The following is an 18,321-nucleotide window of genomic DNA, read 5'->3' on the forward strand; positions in this document are numbered from 1 at the left end:
GAATAGAAAGATGACATAATGCTCTGACAGGCAGCCTGATGACACAGACGTGTGCGTGTGTGTGTGTGTGTGTGTGTGTGTGTGTGTGTGTGTGTGTGTGCGCTCATGTTTGTGTGAAGAGAAATGTGTGCGACTGAAATAAGGAGGAGATTGCGTGTCAAGAGTGAGAAGTGGGCGGGTAATGAAGCTCATATGCGATCTATATGTGAGGTCTATAGGAAGCTTTGTGTGTGTGTGTCTGTGTGTGTGTGTGTGTGTGTGTGTGTGTCTGTGTGTGTGTGTACATGGGTTGGGCTGACTGTTTTATTGCAGCAGGTGTGGGACAGCATGTAGTATATATATAAAATATGCTGTTTGTTTATGCCATGTAATTTAGTCTGAGCAGGCCATTGTATGTGTGTGCTTGCGTAATGCAGTTACATTTGGGTGGATGGGTTGTAGATGTATGTTACCAGGTATGTTTTTAAAAGGAATCAAAATGGAAGTACTTCTGTGTCTAGCTGTGGTTCGTGTTACCTTGATCCTTGACATACATTTTTTTTCGTACATTTTTAATCTACTTGATTTTGCTTTGAAAGACGGGTTAGATTGTAGCAAATCACACTCTCAACTGAGCTCGTGCATCATGATGAAAAGGTTGTGCTATATAGACCTACGTTTTGTTGATACGAACTTCTTCTTTCTAGGCGCAATCAAAACATCAGAATTTTACCCTTTGCCGTGTGAGATAAGGCAGAAGAGGAAACCGAATTCTCTGGTTAAACTGCAAGATGATATGATTTCAATAAACTGCTCCATCCTTGGACATAAATGATAATTCAACATTTAGAGAAAAAGTGTTTTCGTCTTATCCAAAAGACAGAGTGTGAAATGCTTTCAGATGAAAAGAGAACACTTGAATCGATGAAGATTTGCTATGTATGTACAAAATGAGCAAAAAATGAAAAAGGATGGTTTGGACTGTCACGTCCCCATGATCGTGCAGTTCCTTATTTTGAGTTATTCTCATGTTTTATATCTTGTGGTTCCTCTTTACTTTGATACTTACCCTTTGTCTTGTTCTGTATTTTTTGACCTGCCTTTTTGTCTACTGATGTGGATACCTCTGCTTGTGTTTTTGGATTCCCATGTACCGACCTTTCTTCTGAATTAAATTACTTTATATTTGTAAGTGTTTTCGGAGTCGTGCATTTGGTTTCAATGGCTCAGTCTGACAAAAATCTATTTTGTGGTTTTCATTTAATGGTTGTACAATAATTGCTGTTTTTTTTCCGACATAAAGGAGACAACATATTCCAGCTCACAAACAAAATAAAACACAAAAGAAATATCGATCTGTAGCTTTTAGTAACCCCACAAACGTAATACTTTTACCACAAACGTGAAATCAGTTGTCTTATACTTAATTCTATTCACACGTAATTATCTTCTAATTCTAATTCACGGACCCACTGTACAAATTGCAAACGTTTTAGTAACTGGCATAATCGTGCATGTAAAAATTGCTATTCTCACTCACGTTTTACAAAAAAGTGTGCATGCATTTTAAACAATAAAACCTCCAGGGCTCTGTAGAATGAGATGTTGGATGACACTTAACTTGACAACTTTTATTTAAAGTAAATGTAACAAATAGTCTATACTATTCTTTTACAATCAGATTATGTCCTTCATTCACCAACATCCGTTTAAGTTAACCTCAATCAGTGAATCATGAATCATTTGCGATTCTTTAATTTTCAGTCCATGGACCGTCTTAAATGTTGAGATATGTTTCTGTTTCATTTTTAAAATAAAGAATACAAGACAGTAATAAATGCATACTCGCGTGTTTTTGAGAGAATCCTCACTATAAAAGGCATTTAGCATTATCCGCATTATTTTAATTATTCAAACAAGATATTTACGTGTCTCTAAACAATTGTTTGAGTGAATTAACAGACAATATTGACCACTAAGATAATTTTTCACTTTCAAAATACAATTTGTGTGAAGTTATTACAACTTGGATCAGATGATCTCACCTTCCCACAACTGTAACCACAACTGAAAAAGTAAGAGCTATATTTGCAGGATGTGACGTTTGTAGTAGGAAAATTGCTTTAATGTCTGAGGGAAATATATAATGTTTGTGGTTTAATTACATAAAAAGCTGCAGATCTTCATCACGTTTGTGGTTCATTACGTTTCTGGACTTTTATTATATCGGGGGTGTTACAAGGTCCTAAATATTTCTTAGCCTGTAGGATGGTCCTGTGAGCGGTGCATATTAAAGAGCCCATATTATGTCCTTTTTGGGGTTGGTATATTTAATCTATGTACCTACTTTTGTACGTTCACAATAGCTAAAGTCCGAAAAAAGTGTCTGTTTTCATGTGCTGCTCCTCCTTGCTCCCTCTACGCTCTGAGTCCATCAGCTACGCTCTGCTGAGCCCCCACTGTTAGACCCCACGTGGGCCAAGTCTGCTCTGATTGGTCTGCCGATCCGCTCTGTCGTTATTGGTCAGTTGCTCAGCACGGTTCTCGGAAATGTCCCGCCTCTTTTACCATATTGGGAATGCAGCCACTGGCTCCGTCCGAGTTGAGCAAAAACATTAGCACCTTAGCACTACTGTGCTACCGCAGGCTACGGCATATCGTGGGCGTGCTACAGAAGTTAACGGGCGTGCATCATGAGCTGCTGGGCTTGCCACAACGAGCCAATAGGCTTAGATCAGTGATCTCACACTGACAATGACATCGGACTGACAAATTTTTATCGAGGGGGGCTAGAACCGAGCGTTACATGCGGCTAATGCTACAGCTAACAGGAGGACGTAGGAGAAGCCGCGTTTCCGCGGACTTTGATTTTTTTCACATAGATGTACCTAAACATGCACAGGACACTTGGAAAACACACTAAAGAGCATATAAAACCAGAAAAAAGCATAATATGGGACCTTTAAATAGATGAAATGCACAATTCCCCTGAGCAATAAAAGGGCTCGCTGCATACGCTGACCAGTGACTTTGACATATGTAATGTGTGAGTACTGAACGACTGTATGCTTATGTATGTGCTGTATCATTTAAAAGCCTCTCCACACATGGCGCTGTCTGCCTTGACATATGGGCTGCTGTGTGATCAGGTTTCAGCTGGTTGTCTGTAGCTGGATCACTTTACAAGATCCACACATTGCAGCCGAACATACCTGCACACACTGCCTCGCTCAAGTCACGGTAGCTGAGAATCTCGGTCATTGTCAACATTCACAGCCAAACAAGACTTATGACATCAGAACTCGTGTCCAAAGTGCCAACGCTGTCAATCAAAAGGACATAATGGAAAAAACAGTAAAGTGTTGAAGGGTTTCTACTCTTCTGCTAGAGGAAGTTCGCCTGTTAAAGGCTTTAAATGTGATCACCCTTGAGCACCAGCATGAAACCAAAACAACTTGCGCTGCATTGTTGTGTTAGCATGCTAATGCTAGCAATCTTTATTATGCTCGTACCTTCACACTGCATGTAAATTTACCCGAAATGACAGTGATCTAGAAACGTACAGTATGTTATTCTTCTTTTCTCTAGTCCCTCAATTAAACAACTTTTATACGCGAGTGGATGAGTCGGCCGGCCGTCCTGACGATGTAAACAAACTGAAAACTCTGAAAGCATCACAGACAGTGGGACTCGGGTGTTACATCCATTGTAGACAGTCATGACTCACAGAGTTATTTTCAGAGGATATACTGGATTTCTATTAAATTTAAGTGTGAAAAATCGCATACAAAGCCTTTAACAAAGTTCTGAAAGGGCCTAAATGGATTCTTCATGAAACAAGTTATTTCCTCCTCCCCAAGGTTTTGAGACATTGTCCTGTAACAACAAAAACCTGTGACATTGGTGTCTAAGTTCAGGATCATCTTCAGAGCTCTCTACCTTCTTCTTTATTAGAAATGATTTCTGTCCAAACAAAAGTAACAGTCCCTATCAGGTTTTTTATAAACTATATGGTATATCATATAGGGGGCAGCTGTGGTTCAGTGGTCGGTCGTCTCTCAACTGAATGGTTGGGGATTAGTTCCTCACGTCCTGCAGCCACATGTCCGACGTGTCCCTGGGTAAGACACTTAACCTGAAGTTGCTTCCGCTGCTTCGTCGGTGGCCTTTGTGTTTGAATGTGATTAGCTGATGGACACTTTAAATTGCATTCTCTGCCGTCAGGGTGTGAATGGGTGTGACCTGTGGTGTAGAAGCGCTTTGAGTATAGTCAGAAGACCAGGAAAGCCCTTTGCAAGCTCAAGTTAATTTACCATAATATCAATTAACTGTGATTGTTGGTGGAGGGATATGTTTCAGAAAAAAACACCTGAATATTTCTAGACTTCAACTTTAACAGCGGGGTATCTCTATTGAAGTTCACATTTGACAGCAGCCAGTGGAAACATCATGGAGTCTGAGAGAAGTAAAGCATTAGCAAACACAGAGTTATCAGCTAACAAACATTTCATTACATTGGCCAGCACCCCACCCAACAAGAGTACACTGTTCTTCTCCACTCCCACCCCTACCCAAAGTAAACCAACAACAACAAATAAACAGAAACTAATGATAATCAAATAAAACTAATTTAAAAAAATAAAAGATAGAAAAGTTTTCAGTTTGTGAAAATATTCTTGCACATACACAAAACCTGCATATTTTATATAAAATAAAACACTAAGTTATGTAAGCAGTAACATAATACATGTGTAGTTCATGGTATATATCTTTCCATACAAAATTGGGGCCTTCACTTTTCCAAGTCTATTATTGAAAACACCTTGGGGATCTTTCAAAGTAAGGCAATGATGGGAACCAAAGGTCTTGAAACTTGTGTCCTCTGTCGTGTTTTTCTAACTATAAGTTTCTCTAAAAGTAACAATACTGAAAGTTGGTCTGTGCAGAGAGGGGAGGGGGTGGGTGAAGACAGAGACCTGAGGGAATGCTACTTCCAAAATCATGCTAGTTTTCGAAAATTACCAACCCTGCCTTTTAGGCTGTCAGCATTAATAAGTTCAAATGCAATGTGCCTTTTAGGTACAGTACTGTTTTCTGTATTTACCTGTTTTCACTTTTAGCACAATTAACTTTTTTTCTGTTGTACATCTTGATAATTATGTTGAGCAACCTGACAGAATAATCTTAATAGCTTTTCTGATTGTTTAATAAGTATACTTCTGAGGAAATAGATCTGTGTCTAATAGTTAGCCAGCATGACTGTCATGCATGTCAGGTATATTAGTTCTATATGTAGTCTCGTGTTGTCCCCTGTTGTGTGCTTCCCTCAGATTGTATTTCTATCAGGTTATTGTTGGGTAATGACGACATGTGAAGTTTAGACTGTAAACACCCTTATACAGCAGAGTGTGAGATGTGTTGAATAGACATGTGAATAACACACAGTGCATGCTGACATGGTGCAACTTCACTTGACGTGCAGGGCAAGACATCTATAAACAGTATACATATCTCACTATAAATATACTGTCTACATACTGGGAAAAGTCGTATAGTTTTATGGTCACCATGTGTTTTGTCCACGTGAGTAATGTTAAAAGACCGCAATGATGACATCCGAGTTTACCACAGTAAAACTTATAATGTTGCACTTAAGGTTTAACTGAGCTCTAGGAATGTTTGGCGTTGAGCAGGAGAAGTTGGGGAATATGTGTTTATACATCTTTCACATACAAGAAATATGTTTTATAGAACAGAGGGATAAAAATTCTGCAACCTCATGAAGTTTGTGTACCAATTCTCTTGCCTTAGTTTCAGTTCGTAAACCTCATTATCTAAACTTTTTTTTTCTTTTGTGTTAAATTCCAGAATGCTTAATCTCTTATATCGACGTCTTCTTTTTGCATAGTTGTTTGAAATGGTTGGCCTTGAATCGAATTTCTGACTTCAATTCTTGAGAGGAAAAATTGTTGAATTGACTTTTACTGTGAGAATTAAACCTTTATAGGTTTGACTTATTTTATGCAAGCTGTGTTTTTTTATTTTTTTATTTTTATTTGTAATTTATGCTATCTAGACATACATGTTTATACATGTTGATAAAGTCATTTACTTAAAAAAATTAAACCAAAATATTGAAAGATAAAGGATGCAGTTTCATTATAATGCAAAATTGTGGCCAAGCAAAAACAGCAAATTGATGATTAAGCTCTTTTGTTTCAGTACTGGACTTATAATTGTAGTACTTGTCTTCAGGAGGGTGACAAGTAAAAGTCAGGGAGTCATTTGAATCAAAACAAATAAATAATCCTTAGGCACTGTATCTCCTGTGCATAACTCAAATATTTCGACCTGATGTGACGCTATAGAGAAGACCAGGAAGAAATAACCCTGTAAACCTATGTATACTTTTTCATATCAGCCACACTTTAAGAGAAATCTTTAGTCTATATTTTTTTGGAGTTAGAAGAATATAGTTGGCTTAAATGTTTTGGGCATTATTTGGACCTGAGGACAAATAACCTTGTCTTCAAAACCCTCCATAATCCGAGCAATTAAACAGTTGTCCTCCTTATTTAATTCCACATAACCCACCATCGATGATAGCAGTTCAGCACAGAGGGAGCAGTGCAGGTCAGCATGTTCAGAGTCATAAGTAAACATGGTGGATGTACCACCAACAGAAAGTATCGGTCTGTTTATAGACATTTAAGCTGTCCTTACACTCATCTTTATGATCACTGAGCTGTACATCATGTTTATGTATGTGCTACTTTAACGATGTTTCAGGTTGAAGCACTCAACATGTTTAGAGTGAACAGTAAACGTAGCAGATAGGCTACTAAAAGTATGTATGTCAGGTTTTAGATATCAACCCAGCTGACCTAGAACTCAAGATCACATTCTGCATCACCTTTACATGAATTTTGTCCATACCGATATAACTATCCCTGGAATTAGGTTGTACTGTATACCTTTAAAATGGGAGATGAAAACAATTGAATTCATCCTCTAGGCTAGGGGAAATAGAGTTTAACATGCCATGCAATACAGAAGTGTGGACACAGTGTGGCAATCAGGGGGGTGTAAAGGCCCTGACACACCAAGGAGACAGTCGGCCGTCTGTGAGCGGTCATCGCCCCTGGTTTTTGTGGGTTTGTTCAACTCCGTCGCTACCCATCTGCCCCAGTTGGTCTTTTTTTGGCCAATTCCACATGTTGAATCGCCGTGAGCCGCCGCCTACGCTGGGGTTAGGAATCTCTCTGATTGGCTGTTCAGATAAGCCAAACAGGAGAGCCAGTGCACAAGAAGAAATACGGAAGCGCCGCTTCTATTCTTGTTCCACTAATAAAAGACCAACGGCTGACAACGCCAGTGCCATTTTCAACTTTTTATCAGACATTATTCTCCATTAGAAGTATCTATATTACGAGTGTTGAGCGACAGCGGTGAGAAAATTGTCTTCTTGTTTCACAACAACTGTTTATTTATGCCTGTTCTTCCTCGTCCTCTTCCGGTTTCCCTTTTTGGAATGATTACAGACTACCGTCGCCTGCTGGCATGGAGAGTTATTGCCTCTCCCGCATGTGCAGAACGTCGACAAAAGGCGTCGTGCGCCGACAAAAGCCGTGGTGTGCCGACGCCACAGGCGACCTTCATTGCCACTAGTTCTTTGCCGTATGGTTGGTGTATCAGGGCCTTTAGAGGAGCTCACAATAGAATAGGAGACAGACACAAGACCAGAGATCATTAACATAACATTTCTTTAATTTAAATTTGGAGGGAGATCAGAGATCATTTATACAAAGGTTTCGTCCGGTCCAGGGTCCTATCAGTTAAAGGCTTTTTCACCATGTGATCAGAGGCCACAGCACCTGAACTAGGAGGGACACTCCCTCTTTCATCTCCCCCAGCTTGAGCTTGGGGATCTGCCTCCAGTGCTGGATTGGATAGTGCTGTTTGCTCTGGTTTGCCACAATAGTTAACAGCATTGTGGAGTAAAAATGTTCCTGTTTTTATCAGGGGGACACAAGGGTCAAAGTCGTGGTCATTTGATTCACACAATAATAGTGTTTTCTTAAACTTGGCATCCTTCAGAGAGAATTATGATTTTTACCTAATTGTGGAACCTGGAAAGGTCAGGGGGTCAATCTATTCTTACAACTACTCACTACAAAACTGTAATATGTCCTTTAGTTTTAGATGTTTCAGATATATCTGTGACCCAAAACTATTGGGTAGAACTTGGACAAATCAAACAAACCTTATTGTTTTTCTTTGTCTTCCATCCACACCAAAGAGTGATTTTATTTACAAGATGACACCAATCTCGCTCGCACACAGGGAGTAGCACAAGGCAAGAACTTGAGTCAATGGCAAAATATAGTAGACATATCAGGTTTTAGATATCACCTAAGCAGTCTTAGAAGTCCTTCTACTCATCTTTATGATCACATTCTGTACATCACGTTCACGTCAAGTAATGTGATGACGTCCAGTCATTAACTTACAAGCATCAACAAAGGATCGGCCTAGTTTAGGGCTGTGTTTACCATTTAAATGTATACTTGGACACCAGGTCAAATACTTTAATGCAGTCATGTACAGAATCCTGAACAGCTTAAACTACAGTAGAGGATGAGGTTGTATTAGTGATCAAAACAACAAAAAAACAACGTGTAAAAAATGTTAATAATATGGTACCTCACAGTGATAGATCAAAATGTGTTCACACTTCATAAATTAAATACAATTATTCATAATAGTGTAAAATTAAAGTTAAAGATCTTTGAAACATGAATAACTTAGTAATAGTTTTATGCCACAAACACATTGTACTGTAATTTGTTTGTACGTTTGCCTTGGATTTAAGTGTAACTGGAATAATGTAGAGTAGAGGCTGACCCATCCCATCCCACTTCCACAAAAATGATCTCATCCCATCCATATTGGGTGGAATTAAACTCGTCCCATGGCGCTGCCATTTAGGTTTTTTTTAGAGCTCTGTCAATTGAACAGACGGATCAGTATTTTTTACTTTGCACTGCAACTCTGCCTTTCCCACATCAGATGGACCTGAAACTTCATTGTTTTTTTGATGTATGCGCCGTCACGCACGACATACATCATACACCTTCAACCAGCAAACAGACACCAAAGCTGATAGAAAAAAGCCTTCATTCATAAAACTGGTCTATTGTTACCATGATTCCAACTCCCACCTGCTCCTGTTGACTTTTTTTCCTGTCTAGTCCCAGTCCCATGAGTAGTGGTGATATCTTCTTCGTCTTGTATGAAATTACCTCAGATTCAATTATTTTGAGGATCCACCGACAATAGCACAAGATGATAAAGACAACAACATTAAAAAATAACTGAAAACCCTTTAGTTCTGTCATCTTCCTGAGCAATTCTTATAATGGTTTCTAATGAACATCTATCAAGTGAAACAGAGAGTCCACACCACAACTTTATCGATGGAGGTTAAAAACAATGTTGTGATCATCTTCAGAGTTATTTGATGAAGTAAAGCTACACTAACTGCTGATTTAAGTCCAGAAAAGATTACAGGGAGTCATGTTCAATATGGCTGAAGACACAAACCCTTTTTGATCATGATAATACAATCATTTTTCTTTCTTTCATTCTGTGATGTATTTTTTTTTTTAAATCCATCCTTTTTGTGGTACTACATCAAAGTTCATGGTGTAACCTACACATCAGTGCTCTTTAGAAAAACATTCGTGTTAGTCACAGTCAGTCACAAAACAAGAGTTTTCTGGCGTCAGAAGAATAACCTTGGCCTAAAGTATTTTGGCCTCATTTGCACCTTGAGAACAAACAACCTTGTCACATCCATCCAAACCACAGACGATGACAGCAGCTCACGTTCAGCACAGAGGGCGCTGTGTGCAGGTCAGCATAGTAAACATAGTGGATGTACCATCAAGAGAAAGTAGGTCAGGTTATAGATATTTAAGTGCTCATATAAATCCTTCCATCTTTATGATCACGGGCTGTACATCACGTTTTGAACAACTTGGATGATGTATAAGGTTGGAGTTAGAGTGAACAGTAAACACAGTAGAGATGCTACTTTACGTATGTCAGGTTATAAATATCAACTCAGCAGTCTTATGAGTCGTTCTGCTCCTCTCTGTCATCACATTCTGGCCATCACATTTACTTGAAATGTTGTCCCTACTGATGTCATTACACCTAGGAATGAAGTTGAATGCCTTGTAAACAATTTCAAACCTCCTCAAAAGGATACAGAGCCCTACGGTACAATACAAACACATGATCATAGTGAACAGGAAACTGGTGATATTTCATTTTACCTTGATTTATTCTGGAGTAATCATTGATGACAAACAAACAAATTACAATGATGTCAAAAATACAATGAAAAAGAGTAAATGACAAAAACAACTAAGAAAAAATACATAGATTATAAACCAGAAGAATAAGCGGCAATAAGAGCAGGCAACTACAGTTAATAACATTTACACTCATGAGTACAGTGAATTGTGATCAGGTTTTTAAATTGAACCATGGTAACCATTGTATTGAGTTTGAATGTGTTTTGTATTGTGTTCCAGGTGTGTGCAGCACAAAGTTAGTTTTTACTCATGGGACCCTCAACAATAGTGATAAATCTGAGGGCGGATTGACACACTGGGTCTAATGATTTTAGGGTGGAGGCACAAGCATGTCAATGAATGACATCTCCGTAGTCCAGAACAGAAAGGAAGATGGCTTCAATTGACCGCTTTCTACACACTAGAGGGAAGTTCACTTTCTTTCTGTACAAATTTCCAATTTCCTGTCCTAATTTTGTGGTTAATTTATTATTGTGAATCTTAAACTAAAAGGATTGATCCAGCCAGATGCCAAGATATTTACAGTATACTGAGGTTGTCTTTCAATATTATGACCTTTCAAGAGTTGAGATAGAGCTCCTTACAGTGGAATAAAAAAATGTAAAGTTTCTCCTAAGTCTGGTACAAAAGATAAAGTCATGGGATTAATTAAATCAAACGTCATGGGCAGTTTCTGTAGACTGGGCATCCTTTTGAAAAGTGAAAGTTTTCTCCTAATCTTGAAACTTCAGAAAAGCACAGAGGTCACCCAGAGATAACTATTCACAACAATGATAACTTAAATCTGGCCAGTGCTTTTTAGATGTTTGAGACATATCTGCCCCAACACTCTGACATTGCACACAAGAATCTGGGACTTTAATTGGCAAACGTTGGTAAGAGACAGTACTTATTCCTGAACTCATCACAATAAAAGTGTCAGAGACCTCCTGTACATTTTCACTACACACACAGAGTCATCTTAAAAATTGAGCGTTTTTAAAAAGATGACGCCAGCTCACGTTCAGCGCTGAGGAAGCAGCACAGGTCAACACATTCAGAGTCAAAAGTAAACATAGTAAAAATACTACAAGAATACTGTCTGTCAGGGTAAGAGTAACGACGTATTGGTCACATACCGGTAAGTTCTCCAACTCATCTTCACCTTCATGATCACATGCTGTACTGTGACGATGTCTGCCATTGGAAAGAGCAGCATGGGTCAAGAATTTGAGTCAATGGAAAACATAGTATACATACTACCAGCAGAATGTATATCAGGTGTTAGAGATCAGCTAAGAAGACCAACAACTCCTAAACAGGATTTGTCAGAAGTTATTCACCTCACAGCAATGCATGGAATTTTGCAGAAGTCCAGTAAAGCAATTAAGCATTTAAGGAATTAACAATTGGGCAATTTGTATCAATCAATATTGAAGACTTTGGTTTATTACTTATTGTTTTGGTGTTTATTTTCTTCATATATGGGATGATAAAAAGTCGCAATGTAGCAATACGTGTGAATCAACTTATTCCTGCCTATCCTTGATATTGATCCCATGAAAACCATCTGTTTGTGAGTCACAGTGACTCCACCTGTGTATGCATGGTGACATAGTGAAGCCTACAGCAGCCCAAACTGGGCAGTGATGATAGTGGGACGGGCTGGGTGTGAAGGTGAGGGGGGTTGATGTTGGTAGCAGAGAGCGTGCCATATGAGCACATGAGGGCAGTAATGTGATCTGACTTGAGTGACAGGCCCCCTATTTTTTCTGCAGAGGTTTGACATGAGTATAAGAGGCCGAAGGTCCGACTGCAGACAGAAGAGACAGACAGAGAGACGCTGAACATCACAGCAGAGGACCAGTGGACTTTACTCTACCTCCAGATACTTACAGAAGAAGAATGGGACTGCACAGTGTTGAGGAACTGGTAAGATCTGACAATAATAGCCAATATGGGAGAGTGGGGAGCAAGTTTCCTTGAGTTAAAACATTACTGATGGAACAAATCAAGCAGCCAAAATAAAACCAAAACAGGAATGAAAATATTTAAAATATATAGTTTAATTTTAATTTTTTGTTTTTACTATTGTACTGTTTTCAAAATTTAAAAACCAATAAATCAGGATTTTTTTGTTCTTAACATACCTGAGAGAGAAAATGATGTATGGTGAGGACACTCAGTTCTGGACTGACGATAGTTAGAATATGTTGTGTGTGGTCTAAGCCATTTTATATTTTCTTCATTTTTTTATATTTGACATTTAAGGCATGTCATAGTCTGTCCGTCTCATACTTGCTTATTTAATAGAAATAAAACAGTACATTTCCCAACCGCAGTCTAACCAGGACTGATAATCAAGACATTTTTCTTGACTTTTTCCAGATATGCTTAGATCAGCGTGGAGTCTTGCTGTCTCTACACATTATCTATTTTTTTATACCAAGAAGTTAAGCTACTTACAAAGAAACGCATGGATGCATGGATCTTTTCTCCTTTTAAATGAAAGCACAGGGAAGAAACTTTTTTATTGTTTATTATTCACTGTTTCTTTATTGTTTTACCATCTTTATTTCCTTCAGGTGTCCGGTAAGAGGTCAGAGGGCAAAGAGGCTGATGACTACCAAGGGGGCGCGTATGAGACAGCTGTCAATCAAGAGAAGAAGGATGAACACAAGTCCCACAGAGAGCTGGTGGACGGGGGTCTGTCAGAGGGGAGCGACAGTTGCAGCGAGCATGAGGAAGTCAGCGTGGGAGCGCTCAATGTGAGAACAACAGTGCAGTGATAGTTATATTAATCAGGGTTCATATACAGAGGTCATTGAACTAACACTTATTTGTATGCAAATATTTTAGTGCAAATCAAAGTCACACTCAAGCTATACGATTAAAAGCTCTGAGTTGATAAGAGGACTTTCAGCTGGTATGGGAGATCCTAACAGGGCTCTTTTCATAAACCATTTGTTATGCAAGAGCATGCACACAGTGATTAAGTCTCTAGACCATCAAGTCTCTTGTAGTTAAAATATTATGATGTTATGAATAAAAAATATTGTAAGGATATAAAATTCAATGCTGTTCAAAATGTACAAATCAGGCGATATAAGTAAAAACTATTGTGCAACTTAGGAAACAAATAAACTTGGGTCTTTTGAGCCCTGAGTATTTAAAGAGGGGCCGGTCATATTTGTAGAAATGTTCTTTTAGGCAAATATCATATTCAGAATAAAAGCATTTATCAATGGGTATTCATGATGTACAAACACTGATCCATCCATTCATTTTATCGCTCATCCAATTGGGGGTTGTGGGGGGCTGGAGCTGCTCCCAGCTGTCATTGGGCGAGTGGCGGGTTCATGCTAGAGTGGTGGCCAGCCAATCACAGGGCTGAGTGTGCTGATATGATTCTGCTTTTCTTTATTTATTCGTCTTGTAATTAATAACAGTGCATCCTATTTTATAGGGTAACCTAGCACCTATAACTGTGAGAAACATCTACACACTTAGTAACAGTGAAATAGTAAATAATGCACATTTTATACATTATGATAATAATAAGTAGAAAAGGGTAATTTATCATTAGTTTCAATTAATCACAAATCAACAAAGAAGCTGTATGATCTTCCACTTCAGTTTGATTCTTCTAGTGTTTTTGTTGTATTAGATATTGCTGACCAATGCTAAAATTAAGAGATACAGTGATTATAGCTGTTATAATAATAACACTGAATAATATGTAAATGAACAAATATTAGAATTACAGAACATACAAAACTCATAAGTTGGACAAGAATACCCAAAGAGGTGAGCATTGTGGGCTCGAGCTGTAGTTCACTTTCAGTTCAAGCTTTTGCAGAGGTTACTAGAAATGTAGAGTTATCTAAAGCTAACTTTCAAACGTGTCCAATAAAATACATTGTTTTTTTGTTCACATGATCTGACTCAAGGATAAGGCTGATGCTTGTCTGTGAAAGCCTGCAGTTGCCTACTTTGAGCGTGTCTTTTGGTCAATACTGCTGCCTGGTGGCCTTGGAGAAAAAGACATATCATTTGTATCTATTAATTGGTAAAAATGAAATCCCAACTCCTTATGTTTTTTACTATAGTTGCCGTATTTAAATGTATAAGGCATTCAAAAATTGGAACACATCAATCTACTTTGTAGTATTTAGCTTCAAACGCCATGTTATTGTAATACTCAGACACATTTCACAGCCAGATTTGTTTTGCTTTTAAAAACAGGACTCAGTGATTGGTGACGACACTTTAGGTCTTTTTTTAATAAACTTAAAAATAGAAGTTGCTCATCACATCAGGTTTCTTCATTAACTGTTGTTGCTTTGTGCTGAATCCTTCTTGTTTGTCATTATCCTGTCAGACGGATAAAAGCGGCAGGCTGAAGTTGGAGACGGTGGACGACCTGTTCAACATCCTGCAGCTGAAGAAGAGGAGGAGAGAGAGGAAGGTCCCTGTGCACAAGAAGAGACAACAGCCAGAGCCTGAGACTGTGGTGAGGGTTTATTCTTATCCAGGGGCGGGTCAATCCTTTTTTGACAGAGGAGGCCCACCGGGGACACTGACTTATGCAAGGGTGGCACAAAGTTTGTGGGCACACATTTGCAAATGAATTAAATTTTTGAACCCTTTCAATCCCCACTTATGATATGTAGGTAACATGATTTGGCAACATATAAAACTTCTTAGCTTGATTCTTAAGGGACTCAAAAACATTGATGTATTTGCAAAATCACACTTTTAAATATGTAAAAAAAAATGCACTCTTTTAACTTTCAAAAATAAATTGATTGGCAATGAGTGTTCATTTACAACTGAAAGTACTACTGTACCATTAGCCTGTTGAAGACAGCCAGAATAGTTGACTTGTACTTAAGACCCGCCTCTGATTAGGCAAATAGCCAATCAGGACAAAAGGATGTTTTTTCTTGAAACTCTGTGGCTTTGAATACACCGATGGTTAAGTTTAATATTTTAAACTAAAGGAGGCATCGATTTTTTGAAACTCAGCTAAGCCCTCATGTGGACGCCTCTATTACAGGATGAAGGGAGTTGAGATGAAGGAAAGTCAGCATACTGTAACTTCAGAAGCTTCACTGAATAAAAAATATATATTCTTTTGAAATGTTAGTGTATTGTAGAGTTGGCATGCAATAGGAAAACAAAAAAAGAAGAAAAAAAACAAACATTCCTGGATTCTCCAAATATTGAAATGGTGGAATAAATCAGCTGGATTGTTTTCAAACATATGTTATTCATTGAGTGTTAGAAAAAAACAAATTTCTTTCACCCGCAGCTATTAAATGTACTTTTGTTTGCATATACCTTCCAGCCAGAGTATGTGGATGAGCAGCTTTTTCTGACAGCAGCCATGGAGAACAAAGTGCCTGTGGTGGAAAAGTACCTGACTGATGGAGGAAACCCAAACGCAGCAGACCACGTAAGTTTGACACTGAAACATCTGCGTCTGGAAACTTTTCAAAGTCGCAAGGGACATGTTAAATAAATGTGCACATCCAACAAAGTATATGTTTATGGAAAATCCATGAAAATAAGAGCAGAGGCTTTGATATTGATCTAATGTTGTACTGAGAATTGTTCAAATAAAGTAACTGATGGATAAAGCAACATGTATAAAGCAGCTGTTTGTCTCATAATACTTTCTCTTATAGTTTCAGAGAACAGCTCTGCACAAAGCCTCGTTTAAAGGACACGTGGACGTCATGAAAAGACTCCTGGAGGCTGGAGCCGCCATCGATAAAAAAGACAAGGTGACTGATGATTGTTCTGTTTTTTTAACGTATATTTAGAATACACCATAATAAAGTTATAGAGACACACCCAGCACAGAGACAACATCTGTCTAACAGGGTGTGTGTGTGTGTGTGTGTGTGTGTGTGTGTGTGTGTGTGTGCGTGCGTGCGTGCGTGTGTGTGTGTGTGTGTGTGTGTGTGTGTTTCAGCTGGAGGCCACAGCGGTGCACTGGGCCTGCAGAGGAGGCAGCCTGCCTGCCCTGCAGCTCCTCCTCGACCAGGGAGCCAAGTTCACCTACAGAGACAAGGTGAGCTCGCACACTGAGTGAGGGAGAGGGGTTACTATAGGTCATCTATGATGTCATCTATAGCATGGAACACAACTCCCTAAGTCTGTGATGATTAATGAGTTCATGTTCAATGAATAAAGATGAGGCCTTTTGCTGTTTTCTTTGCTTTTTTTCCATTCATCATCAATCTGAACTGCTCTCCTCTCCTCAGCTGCACAGCACTCCTCTCCACGTCGCTGTGAGGACGGGACACTGCGAGTGTGCCGAACATCTCATTCACTGTGGAGCAGATGTCAACGCCAAAGACAGAGTAAGACATGAAACAGAAATTCACTCACTCATAAAGTTGTGCAATATCTGCAAATATAATTTTAAATTAAAAACACTATAATTAAGCTCTCTATTAAGTGCCAAGTCACTGTAGCAGAGCTGTGTTGAGGAGCTGCCAGTGTCAGCTGCAGCCCTTTTTCTTACAAGCATAATGAAAATATTTTCTCTGGTTAATTTCACACTCTGGGGGATGCCTTTGATTACACCGTGACGGAAACATGAGTTGAGCTCTCTGGCCTAAAAATCTTGTTTACCTAATTGCTGAATTTCTGTTCTTTGTTTCTGTGCTGAAGGACGGAGACACGCCCATGCACGATGCTGTGAGAATAAACAGGTTCAAGATGATCAGGCTGTTGATGATGTACGGAGCCAGCCTCAACACCAAGAACTGTGTAAGTACACAGAAAACACCTGAAAGATGCTCTGAAAATGTAAGCTGTGTGCAAAGAATCTTCATGTGTAATCTGACCATTGATGCATACAGAGGATTAAGCACTGTTTCAGACATAAACACACATCACATGACCTTTCTCTCAGACTGGACATGAGCTTCCTGAAACCAAACATGCTCTGTGTCTCTGATCAGAATCAGTGGCACTCCATGTAGGGCTTATAATAATGGGAATCCCTCAATGATAGCTTGCCTCCTGCCTATGGTGGTAGTAGCAGCTTTAAACATGTTAAATTTAACAGCACAACAGCTGCTATAGAGATCACAAGCGCCTCTGATAGCTAGATCATGTTGAAATAATCCTAGTCGTCAGCACACATCAAAGAAAGTCTTGGCTGAACATCCTTTATCGTTAATCGCTGGCTACACCAACAGTGCAGGAAAGTCAACTTTACCTCCGAGATACTATATCATCATCAAATAATACGTTTTCTTTGATGGTATATTGGTTCCAAAGTTGTGTGATCATGGTGTGTAGAAATCAGGGAAAGACATTATGACTGATAACACATTGTTTAAAGGCTGCATGCTTGTGTATTTTGTCTCCTGTGCAGGATGGAAAAACGCCAATGGAGACGCTGTATTCGTGGCAGAACGGAGCCAAGAGCCTCATGTGCAACTTCAGCCAGGAGAAACCCAACCAGTGAAACCAACACATTCCAGTAAAAATCAGGAATACAACATGAGATTCAGCCACATTATCTGAACCTTTATAGGAGACAAAGGTGGTGAAAATGACGGGATAAACATGTATTTTTCCACTTCCTTTGAGTCATACGCATAGTGTGGATTAGGAACCGCTGGCTCACATGTTGACTGACAGCACTCGATACCCTTAAGAAGTAACTGCTACTAAATCCAAGCTTGCCTCAGATGGGTCGAGTGTTGGGAGGTGGCATAACTAAGAGATTTGAGCTGGCCACCCTCCACGTTTTAATCATCAGGGTTTCATTTTCTCATGTGAAATGATAATTAAACACGGGTTGGCTCTTGTTCAGCGACATATGGAAGGAGATCTCGATTAACAATGTGAATCTTATGAGGATTTTATCAGTGACGTGATGATTAGCACAGATAGATTTGTTGAGCGCCAAATATTGCTGGACAATGTCTCGGCTGATGGCATGAGGATTTTTCTT

General features: G+C 39.0%; 1 protein-coding gene across 1 annotated transcript; it reads left to right on the top strand.

Moving 5' to 3' along the window:
* Positions 1–12,115: 12,115 nt before the first annotated feature.
* ankrd1a (ankyrin repeat domain 1a (cardiac muscle)) lies at positions 12,116–17,930 on the top strand. Its single transcript, XM_061040374.1, has 9 exons — positions 12,116–12,272; positions 12,926–13,108; positions 14,722–14,853; positions 15,691–15,798; positions 16,031–16,129; positions 16,321–16,419; positions 16,613–16,711; positions 17,025–17,123; positions 17,737–17,930. The coding sequence occupies exons 1-9, from the start codon at positions 12,246–12,248 to the stop codon at positions 17,827–17,829; spliced, it is 939 nt and encodes a 312-aa protein (XP_060896357.1). The 5' UTR covers positions 12,116–12,245; the 3' UTR covers positions 17,830–17,930.
* Positions 17,931–18,321: the final 391 nt, after the last annotated feature.

The sequence above is a fragment of the Labrus mixtus genome, chromosome 6 (assembly GCF_963584025.1).
Source record: "Labrus mixtus chromosome 6, fLabMix1.1, whole genome shotgun sequence".
In the NCBI taxonomy this organism is placed as follows: domain Eukaryota; kingdom Metazoa; phylum Chordata; class Actinopteri; order Labriformes; family Labridae; genus Labrus; species Labrus mixtus.